The 12,368-nt window shown below is 35.8% G+C and overlaps 1 protein-coding gene across 1 annotated transcript in view; it reads left to right on the forward strand.

Annotated features, from left to right (window-relative positions):
* The first annotated feature begins 297 nt into the window (after positions 1-297).
* Positions 298-12,368, forward strand: part of BDNF (brain derived neurotrophic factor) — a 149,603-nt gene continuing 137,532 nt past the window's right edge. Inside the window, exon 1 of the mRNA XM_073604535.1 lies at positions 298-539. Within this exon, the coding sequence (XP_073460636.1) occupies positions 537-539 (3 nt within the window). The 5' untranslated portion in view covers positions 298-536. The remainder of the gene's footprint in view (positions 540-12,368) is intronic.

The raw sequence follows: 12,368 nt of genomic DNA on the forward strand, positions 1-12,368 counted from the left end.
AGGACTCAGATCAGCTTGCCAAAAACAAAAAAACAAAAATCACCCAGTTGTGAGTCAAGTTTCATTAAACAAATGATGTGTGGATGAAGTTTAACAGCAGATCGTCCAGGATAAGTTGTAACAGCCGAGCAAGCTGCTATAATTTACTGGCTTGGACAGCTCCCTTAAGTGTTCTAGTTTGTCATTTAGCAGTCCCTCATAAACTTCATTATTGATTGGGATCGTCTGTGATCTGGGGGATAGGGGTTGGTTTTGGGAGGAGGGGGGGACCTGCTTAGTCTGTTAGGGCATTGCGTAAAGCTATGGGTTCATAAAATTCCTAGCCAGTTGCCTTCTGTCTTGTGTAGTCACCAAGGTGGTTGAGAGTTTAAGCTTGCGGATATTAGATTCATAAGTCACACCAAGTGGTGGGCGATCCACTGAGCAAAGCAGAAGTCCTCACATGATGACTTCAAACAAGAGACATTACCTTCCAGCATCTGTTGGAGAGACTGGATTTTAAGACACTTGTGTCTCCAGGACAGCAAAATAGAACAATGGTAAGTGACAACACTCTATTCTTTATTGGAAGAAAAATGATAAATGGAGTTGCTTTGAAAGAGATAGGCAATTGCTGTTTTCCTATTCTGCTCTCTTAACATCTTATATTCTTCTAGGTCTTAATCACCCCCCCCCCCCCTTTTTTTTTTTTTTTTACTTAGCTGTGCTGTTAGAGAACTTTAATGGAAACGCTATGATTTAAGTCGGCGATTACAGGCTGCGTATTGCAAACTTGGAGCTAGCAGATGCTATTTCACAGTGTGTGTGTGAGAGAGAGAGAGAGAGCACTGAGCTAGGTACCTGTTATCCCTCATAGCGCAGCTCCTAATCATCAGATGGGAGCACATTCAGGCGCTGGTGCTTGGGATCAGCAAGTCGGACAGCTCCCTAGCTTAGGAATTGTGCTTTTTTTTTTTTTCTGTCTAGGAAAGGACTGGAGTGGCTTCTTGATACCTGCTGACCAAGTTCATAGGTGTCTATGGGAAGACAAAAAAAAAAGAAATAAGGAGGGGGGGGGGTAATTTATTTTGCCTTTGGGTCCACACAACATGTGATCACCCTGTAAACGGGACGGGTTTGGCAAGGTAACATTCACGTGACAGAGCGTGGGTATGGACCAGTTGCTAAATTAAATAATGGTAGCCCCTCTTTTTGTAGAGCCGCTGGCGTTTTTTTCAGCACCTTTGGGACAGCGCTGGCGTTTTCAGCACCCTGGACAGCAGCGCCGGTGGTTTCAACACCTTGGATAGCGCTTGCCGGTTTCAGCACCTTGGACAGCGCCGCCGTGGTTTTTTTCTTCAGCACCTTGGACAGCTGCTGTTGGTTGAGAAGTGCTGAAGAGGGGAGACTCCTTATCTCTGCCTGGTTCTGTCTCTGGTGCTCTCTCTTCATAGCATCTCTTTTTATTCTTTCCTCCATCCAAGCTGCCTCTTGACACATGGATGCAACTTCATTTTTTTTTCTCTCCCTCAATGAAGTTGGACCACCATAGTGTTAAGTTTAGGGAATGGCTATGTGGACGTGCTTGTACGCAGTGATTCTTGTGTTAGCTTGCTATAAGGTAAGCAGGGGTTAGATCTTGTGCTGAGATGCCTCTCTTTTTTAATTGCTTTTTTCTTTTCTTTTTTTTTTTTTTGGTAGATCTGTTGTGTTTTCTCTATTAGCCCATGTTCTGTGCCAATTAGCGTCTGTTAATTACCCCTTCATTTGTACCGGTTGTCTTTCATGCATTGTGTAATTAAATTGCCTGAGTCTACCATTAAACGCTTGGTTGGTGTGTTATTTAACAAGAGGCAGACCTAAGAAAATCAATTATTTAAATTATTTCCACCCAGGAGTCAGGGAAAAAAAAAAAGCATATGGCAATGCAAGCTTTGATTAAGGAGGTTCAATCTCTCTACGTAGCATTGGGGCTAATAATAAAATAGTGCAGTGCTGCTAAAAATAAGATTTGGAAGTCAGCATTTTTTTACGCAAATCACAGGTAAGCCTCTGGGTCCCAAGATGTTAAGGAGGGGTGCATGGTACCGTTGGCTGTTCATCCTCCTATTGCCTCCCTGCCTACAGCACAAGCTCTGCATTCCTCGGTAGCTAAAGGGTTTCCAGCCAAGGCAGAGGAGATACCTTAACCCCTTGGGGGCCTGCTAGGGCTATGACAGCCAAATGCCTTAAACAGCAGAGATGCAGAGGTTAACTCACTCTTGGATTTACGTTACAGGCTTTGTGATCCAGAAGTGTAAGGTAACCTAGAAGGGGAAGGGGGAGGCAAAGGGTGGGTGGGGAAGAGACCTATTGTATCAAGCTAAAAAAAAAAAAAAAAAAAAAAAAAAAAAAGCTCAGTGTTGCTTGTAAGGGGAAACACCACTACCTCACCGGGAAATTAAGGTGTTAAGAATCGTGTAGGCGTGTCATAGAGGTTTAAACCTTAATCAGATACCTGATCGATTCACACACTGGTCTGTAATGTGAAAAGGGTAGCAGGTTTAAACCTAAATATTACCTCTTTGGAGGTGTTCACTGGGGGGGGGGGGGGTCTGATGAGGATAAAATGCTAAACCAGATCAGTTCCCACGCTTGTCTATAATATAATTTTTAATTCTAAATATTACCCCTTATGTGTTCACAGGGGAGCTGATCCCTATGCAAAGATACAGATAAAATGCAAAATTAGATAACTGATCAATTTACACATTTGTCTATAATCTAAAAGAGGCAGCATGTTTGAAATCTAATTATTACCCCTTTGGATGTGTTCACAGGGGTGAAGCATGGGGCTGATCTCTATGCAGAGATAAAGATAAAATGCTAAATTAGATAACTGATCAATTTACACATTTGTCTATAATCTGAAAGAGGCAGCATGTTTGAAACCCAATTATTACTCCTTTGGATGTGTTCACAGGGGGAAAGCATTGGGCTGATCTCTATGCAGAGATACGGATAAAATGCTATAGATCCGATAACTGATTAGTTTCCAAACTAATCTATAATATGAAGATGGCAGCAGGTTTAAACCAAAATATTACCCCTTAGGATATATTCACAGGGGTCATATCCCTATGCAAAGATGAGGATAAATTGCTAGATCAGATATGTGATTCATTCACACACATTTCTATATTAGATCAGCATATTTATAGCTAAATATTGCCCCTTTGGATGTGTTCAGCTAAATTATCAATTGTCTATAATATAAAGAGGGCAGCATGTTTAATCCAAAATATTAGCTCTTTATATGTGTTTACAGTGGGGCGGATCTCTGTGCAGGGATAAAGATAAATGCTAGATCAGATAACTGATCAATTCACATCCTTGTCTATAATATAAAAGAAGTAGCAATCCTTAATATTACCCCAGAGGGTGATCCCTATGCAGAGATACATATAACATGCTAGATGAGATAACTGATCATTTCACACACAATAACAGAAAGAACCAGCATGAGAAAAAAAAACAACAGTTCAGATGTTATCATTATGAGACACAATGAGACAACTCCCTTAAACTATTCTGGGGGATCCAGAGCCGGATTTGGGGGTGGCCCCTGTCGATGCTACAGTATGTTAATTTAATCGCTGTCTGCAAAGCTTCCTATCTGTGCTTGTTCCTCTTCCTACGTAATACCATGGGAAAAAAAAAAAAAAAACACCACATCTCTCAATTGTCTCCTGCTATCTCCATGCAATCTGGCCTCCATAAGTTAGCAATCTATTTTTTATCCCATCATTAATCTTCCTGGCTATTTAAATGAGCAGGGAGAAAAGCCCTGATGTGTAAAAGAAAACCTTTCAAAGACACGATGGCATAAATATATTAAAGAGATCTTACACCTTATATAACCCAGAGCAGATGACAAGGCAAGCTAGAGGGGTTTGGTACAGACAGAGATGCATATAATAATAAGAGCAAGAAGTGGTGGATGGGGAAGGAGGGTGGGGGCTATGCTAGTATAAAAACCTGGTTTAAAAGGAGAATGGATGGAGCAGAAATTGTGCTGAAATCGACCTGCTTTCTCCCCAGCTACCAGAGGGGGGTTTTCTGATCAATCTGATGAAATTTCCAAGCGTGTTGCAAAGGAACTCCAACCCAACCACCCACCTTCCCAGATGGCAGCTTCTTTAAATAAGGATCTGCAAGGCTGATTAATCCACAGCAATTAAAGGCACAGTGTCTTGATGCCTCATCTTCCTTTAAACACAAGGCACACTAACATTCTATATAACCATTATATATATATATATATATATATATATATATATATAGTTTTTTTTTCTCCTACTAGTCAGATAACCACATTAATAGCTCTACACTCCCAGCAAAACAGTCCCACCCTCCCCTTTTGTTCCGGATTCTCATTACAGTTGCTAAGGGTTCCCAATAATCAAGAGAGATCTTAACTCTTGCACTGCCTGATCTGTTGTCACAGTCGAGGCAGCATTGCGTTGCTTGCAATTCCCAGTCCAGCCTGGTAATAGAATTATCACCGAGCTGCCAATTTGGCTGACAGCTGAAGTGAGAAAATTACATACCCACTTGCAGTGGATGGACATTTGGAGCAGAGAGGAGGAGGAGGAGGGGGTGATTGTAGAGGCTGAGATGTATAATTTACTGCAGCACTGGGGTATAATTTACTTTTCTTGATTTATTTTGTTTATCTGATCTCCCTCAGATCACTTACAAAGTGGATCTCTATTAACCCAGCTGTGGCCAGTCAATAGCACAGAGCACTGCTCTTGTAGCTTAAGAAGGGTTATTATCTAGATAGGAAGCAGTATAGTTGATGGGCTCAATTCACAAAGCTTTGGCACAGGGATAAAGACCTGTGTCAGGGAGTGTGATGATCAGATCTCATAGGAATATAATGAACAAAAAAATAAAGATCCACATGCTGCTGTGTTAGATTTGTGAATTAAGCCCATTGCATTCTTTATATGGTTTAAATATAGCCTTATATTCACCATTAGACATAAAAATATAATATATAAATATATATTATTTATAAATATATAATATTCTATATAAAATGTATATATATATATATATATATATATATATATATATATATATATATATATATATATATATATAAAAGAATAGATGGATATATATAAATATTCTTTATAAAATGTGTGTGTGTATATATATCTATCTATATATATATATAGATAGATATAGATGTATATATATATATATATATATATATATATATATATATATATATATATATACATCTATTCTTTTAATCTTTGCTATCTAAGCAATAAATGTACATTTTTATTATATATATATATATATATATATATATATATATATATATACACACATCTATTCTTTTCATCTTTGCTATCTAAGCAATAAATGTACTTTTTTTTTTGGTGCTATGCTTTGCATCCTTGGTACACAATTGCACTTATCTGTAGATGAATCAGTTGTTCTATTATATAAAAAATGAGCCATGGATGGAGTGGCATAGAAACAGTCAAGGCTGCACCCATGGATGCCTGTCAATACAATACCCGACAATTAAATGTGTGCGGGAGGAGACGTGAAACAAAAGCCAGACAACTGATAAAATCTTTCTGGAAGAGCTTGCAATCTGCATTACAGCTCGGGCAGAGCTTTCCCATCTGAGCCACACGAATGTCTCGGATTGCTGGAGGGCTTTGTGACGTCAGTAGCAGCATCCAATACCTTACAGGGAGTGTCATGTGTTGCTAAAACTCGGATCCCGCCCACTCCGGAATTCCATGAATGATGCTCTCTACGCTCCACTGCAGTAACTTTTTACTACAATGGAAGTTTGGGTAGCGATAAGGGTGGGCTGTGCAGAAGGCTGCAGAGAGCTGACCACTCCTCTTCTTTGTGTCCTATCAGGAATGGAGACACAGCACATTACTGACAATCAGAGGACAATATATTACTAATCAGACAAGGATTGAATGAGATTTAATTCTACTATCTGTGCAGAATATTACATCAGTATATAATAGATGGCTGATCATCTGTGTTACTGCAATGAAAATAATTACACACAGTGGAACATTTCTAAAGCAGTGAATGTAACATTCACCTGCACTTAAGGATATAATGAGATTGCATGATCTGTCTAGAATATTACATCAATTTGTTCTGAATGAAAATCCATCTGTGATGATTTATATGGTATTTTATTGGAAATATTCAAACACAGTGTAACATTTCTAAAGCAGAGAATGTAACATTCACCAAACATTCACCTCAATGTAACATTTCAGCAAACATTTACTACACTTAATTATTTAATGCGATTATAATATCTGAGAGAATCAATCTTTGATGATGTATGGTACTTTATGGGAAATATTTAAATATTTTCACCAAACATTCACATGAATGTGACATTTCACCAAACATTCACTTGAATGTGACATTTCACCAAACATTCACCTGAATATGACATTTCACCAAACATTCACCTGAATGTGACATTTCACCAAACATTCACCTGAATGTGGCATTACACCAAACATTCACCTGAATGTGACATTACACCAAACATTCACCTGAATGTGGCATTACACCAAACATTCACCTGAATGTGACATTACACCAAACATTCACCTGAATGTGACATTTCACTAAACATTCACCTGCACTTAAGGATATAATGTGATTATATTGTCTGTCTAGAATATTACATCAATTTGTTCTGAATGAAAATCCACCAACGATGATTTAAATGATACTTTGGTGTCCGTTTATGAAGCAGTGATCAGCGGTGATCCCGAGGATCACCGCTGATCACAGTCCATAAACAGTTTATGAAACAGTGATAATTGGGAGAGAACATGTTTGAACTTGTTCTCCCGCCGATTATCTCTACACACGGAGAATCCTCATTGAATGACACAGAAACGGCCAGTTTATGAAGCGGTGATCCCACCCTTCACTGGTGATCTGAGTCAGAATTCACACTCCCAGGTTCACCAGTTCAGAGGTGGTGAATCGGGGAGTGAAGAGGAAATCTGGGGGGATCTGAGGGGGAAGGAGGAAGATTTTTAACTTCCTTATGCCTCATTCAGACCCCCCAACACTGTTAGCATGTCCCCCTGTCATATTTATGTGTATACATATATATACATATATACATATAATGTGTATATGTATATATATATAATGTGTGTGTATATACATGTATATATAATGTGTGTGTGTGTATACATATGTATATAATGTAGGGGGACTCATTATTTTATTAACATTAATCGTCTGTGTATTGAGCGGTGATAATTTATCACCGCTTAATAAACTGACATCTCTGTATTTCTGGTGCTGTAATCTCGTAAAGTCTCACGAGATTCCAGTATCAGGGGCCGTTCTCCACTGTTTGAAGCATTTGTAGATCTCTTCACTCCTCCGAAGGTGAAGCGATCTACAAAGCTTCATAAACTTCACTGTGAATGCCGGAGAACGAAGCAGTGAATAGATTTCACTGCTTCATAAACGGACACCTTTATGAGAAGTAATTACACACAGTGGAACATTTATAAAGCAGTGAATGTAACGTTCACCAAACATTCACTACACTTAATTAATTAATGAGATTATAATATCTGTCTAGAATATTACATCCATTTTTTTCTAGATGAGAATTAATCTGTGATGATTTATATGGTACTTTATGGGAAATATTTAAACACAGTGTGACATTTATAAAGCCGTGAATGTAACACTTCACCAAACATTCACCTAAATATTCTAGATGAAAATCCATCTTTAATCATTTATATGTTACTTTATGGGAAGTAATCACAAACAGTTGAACATTTATAAAGCAGTGAATGTAACATTTCACCATATATTCACCTGAATGTAATATTACACCAAAAATTCACCTGCAGTTAAGAATATAAGGAGATTACATTATCTGTCTAGAATATCACATCAATTTGTTCTGAATGAAAATCCATCTGTGATGATGTATATGGTAATCACAGTGTAACATTCATAAAGCAGAGAATGTAACATTCACCACACATTCACTATACTTATTTATTTATTGAGATTATAATATCTGTCTAGAATATTACATCCATTTTTTCTAGATGTGAATCAATCATTGATGATGTATATGGTACTTTATGGGAAATATTTAAACACAGTGTAACATTTATAAAGCTGCAAATGTAACAGTTCACCAAACATTCACCTGAATTTATTCTAGATGAAAATCCATCTTTAATCATCTATATGTTACTTTACTTTATTTATTACACACACAGTTGACCATTTAAAAAGCAGTGAATGTAACATGTCACCAAACATTCACCTGAATGTAACATTTCACTAAACATTCACCTGAATGTACAATATCATCAAACATTCACCTGAATGTAACATTCACTAAACATTCACTACACTTATTTAATGAGATTATAATATCTGTCTAGAATATTACATTATTTTTTTCTAGATGAGAATTAATCTTTGATAATGTATATGGTACTTTATGGGAAATATTTAAACACAGTGTAACATTTATAAAACAGTGAATGTAACATTTCACCAAACATTCACCTGCACGTAAGAAATGAAGGAGATTATACTATCTGTCCAGAGAATATTACATTAATTTATTCTAGGTGAGAAGCCATCTTTAATCATTTATATGGTACTTTATAAGAAGTAATTACACACAGTGGAACATTTATAAAGCAGTGAATGTAACATTCACCAAACATTCACTACACCTAATTATTTAATGTGATTATAGTATCTGTCTAGAATATCACATCCATTTTTTCTAGGTAAGAATTAATATTTGATGATGTATATAGTAGTTTATGGGAAATATTTAGACACAATGTAACATTTTTAAAGCAGTGAATGCAATGTTTCACCAAACATTCACCTCAATGTAATGTTTCACCAAACATTCACCAGCACTTAAGAATTTAATGAGATTATACTATCTGTCTACATAATATTACATCAATGTATTCTAGATGAAAAAAAATCTTTAATCATTTATATGTTACATTATGGGAAATAATTACATACAGTGGAGCATTTATAAAGCAGTGAATGTAACATTTCACCAAACATTCACCTGCACTTAAGAATATAATGATATTACATTATCTCTCTAAAATATTACATGAATTTGTTCTGAATGAAAATCCATCTGTGATGATGTATATGGTACTTTGTAGGACATATTTAAACAAGGTGTAGCATTTATAAAGCAAAGTATGTAGCATTCACCAAACATTCACTATACTTAATTATTTAATGAGATTATAATATCTGTCTAGAATATTACATCCATTTTTTTCTAGATGAGAATCAATCTTTGATAATGTATATGGTACTTTATGAGAAATATTTAAACACGATGTAACATTTTTAAAGCAGTGAATGCAATATTTCACCAAACATTCACCTGAATGTAATGTTTCACCAAACATTCACCAGTACTTAAGAATTTAATGAGATTATACTATCTGTCTACATAATGTTATATCAATATATTCTAGATGAAAATCCATCTTTAATCATTTATATGTAACTTTATGGGAATTACACACAGTGGAACATTTATGAATTAGAGAATGTAACATTCACCAAACATTAACATTCACTACACTTATTTAATGAGATCATAATCTCTGTCTAGAGTATTACATCCATTCTATCTAGATGAGAATAAATCTTTCATGATGTATATGGTACTGTATGGGAAATACATTCACCTGCACTTAAGAATTGAATAAGATTATACTATCTGTCTAGATGGGAGTGCATCTTTAATAAGTTATATGTTACGGTATGGAGAATATTTACACACAGCTGCATTTTTTATTTAAAGGAGTGAATGTAACATTCACCTGCACTTAAGAATTTATTGAGATTATACCTGTCTAGAATATTACATACATTTGTTCTAGATGAGAATCCATCTTTGATTATTTACAGTGTATGGTACTTTATGGGAAATATTTAAACACAGTGTAACATTTCTAAAGCAGTGAATGTAACATTTTACCAAACATTCACCTGCACTTAAAAATGTTATGCGATTATACTCTGTCTAGAGAATATTACATAATTTTATTCTAGGTGAAAATCTATCTTTAATCATTAATAGGTTACTTTATGGGAAGTAATTACACACAGTGGAATATTTATAAAGCAGTGAATGTAACATTCACCAAACCTTCACTGCACTTAGGAATTTAATAAGAATATATACTCTGTCTAGAATATTACATCAATGTATAACAGATGGGAGTGCATCTTTAATCATGTATATGTTACTGTATGGGAAATATTTACACACGGTGTAACATTTATAAAGGAGTGAATGTAACATTCACCTGCACTTAAAAATTGAATGAGATTATAATATATGTCCAGGATATTACATCTATTTGTTCTGGAGGAGAATCCATCTTTGATGATTTATATGACACCTTATGGGAAATCATGTGTAAATGATGTGTAACATTCATAAAGCAGTGAATGTAACATTTCACCAAACATTCACTTGAATGTAACATTTCACCAAACATTCACCTGCACTTAAGAATGTAATGAGATGATACTATCTGCTAGAGAATATTAAATCAATTTATTCTAGATAAAAAAAACATCTTTAATCATTTATGTGTTACTTTATGGGAAATAATTATACACAGTGGACATTTATAATGCAGTGGGGTTTATTTAATAAAACTGGAGAGTGCAAAGTCTGGTGCAGCTCTGCATATAAACCAATCCGCTTCCAGGTTTTATTGGCTAAGCCTAATTGAGCAAGCTGAAGTTAGAAGCTGATTGGCTACTATGCACAGCTGCACCAGATTCTGAGTGCACCATTTTAGTTAATGTACCCCAATGAATGTAACATTCACCAAACATTCACTGCACTTAAGAATTGAATGAGATTAAATGATCTGTCTAGAATATCACAGCAATGTATTATAGATGAGAGTCCATCTCTAATCATTTTTATGTTACTGCATGGAAAATATTTACACACGATGGAACGTGTTAATGTAACATTCACATAACATTCACTGCATTTAAGAATGTATTGAGATTATATTATCTGTCTAGAATATGACTTCAATTTATTTTCGATGAGAATCCATCTTTAATGATTTATGTTACATTGTGACATTTAGAAAGCAGTGAATGTAACATTTTACCAAACATTCACTGCACTGAAGAATTTAATGAGAGTATATTATCTGTCTAGAATATGAAATCCATCTTTAATCATCTATATTTCACTCTATGGGAAATAATCACACACAGTAGAAAATGTATAATGCAGTGAATGTAACATTCGCCAAACATTCACTGCATTAAGAAAATGCTATTATATTATGTTATATTATATTACTTGTCTAGAATGCTACATCAATTTATACTAGATGGGAATCCATCTTTAATCATTTATGTTATTTTATGATAAATAATTCCACACAGTAGAAAACATATAATGCAATGAATGTAACATTTGCCAAACGTTTATTGCTATTAAGAATTTCATGAGATTATATTACCTGTCCAGAATTTTGCATCAATTTATGTTATATGGAAATCCATCTTTTACCATCTATGGGGTTGATTTACTAAAGGCAAATAGACTGTGCACTTTGCGGGGTAAGGCTTCACTTTGCAAAAAATACCCAATCATGTGCAAGGAAAATTTAAAAAAACGTCAGTTTTGCTTGCACATGATTGGATGGTGGAAATCAGCAGAGCTTCTGCTCATTTACTAAGCTCCGGAGCAAATGCACTTTGCAGAGTCTATTTCCCTTTAGTAAATCAACCTCTTTGTGTTACTTTATGGAAAATATACACAGGTATTTGAATATACACCTGTAGTGAATGTTTGGTAAATGTCACATTCACTACTTTATATGTAAAACACATATATAACTGAATGGAACAGATTTATGTTGGATCCTTTCTTTTTATTGAATGCTTTAATTCATTCATAAAATATGACCCTTTTGTAATTCCCTCTTCAGTTTCTGTATACCAATAACTAAAATCCAACATAAACTTTAACCTAACCACTTCCGGAGCGCCGCACGCTGATATACATCCTAACTTTGAAGAGGGATATCTTTGTTATGGCGTCTTCTTCTTCGGAGGGCGGTCAGGTTTCCGATAATAGTGGTCTCTGCGGCAGATTCGCCGCAAGATCACTTTTATTGGCGGCGGGAGAGGGCCCCCCTCCCGCCACGCTCCAGTGCCCTCCGCCGCTTACCGGAGCCGTCGGCAGTGGCAGAGGCAATCGGATCCTTCTTCCTGCTAGGCATGGAGACGAGTGAGGGGAA

This window comes from Aquarana catesbeiana, linkage group LG11 (assembly GCF_042186555.1).
Source record: "Aquarana catesbeiana isolate 2022-GZ linkage group LG11, ASM4218655v1, whole genome shotgun sequence".
Lineage (NCBI taxonomy): Eukaryota > Metazoa > Chordata > Amphibia > Anura > Ranidae > Aquarana > Aquarana catesbeiana.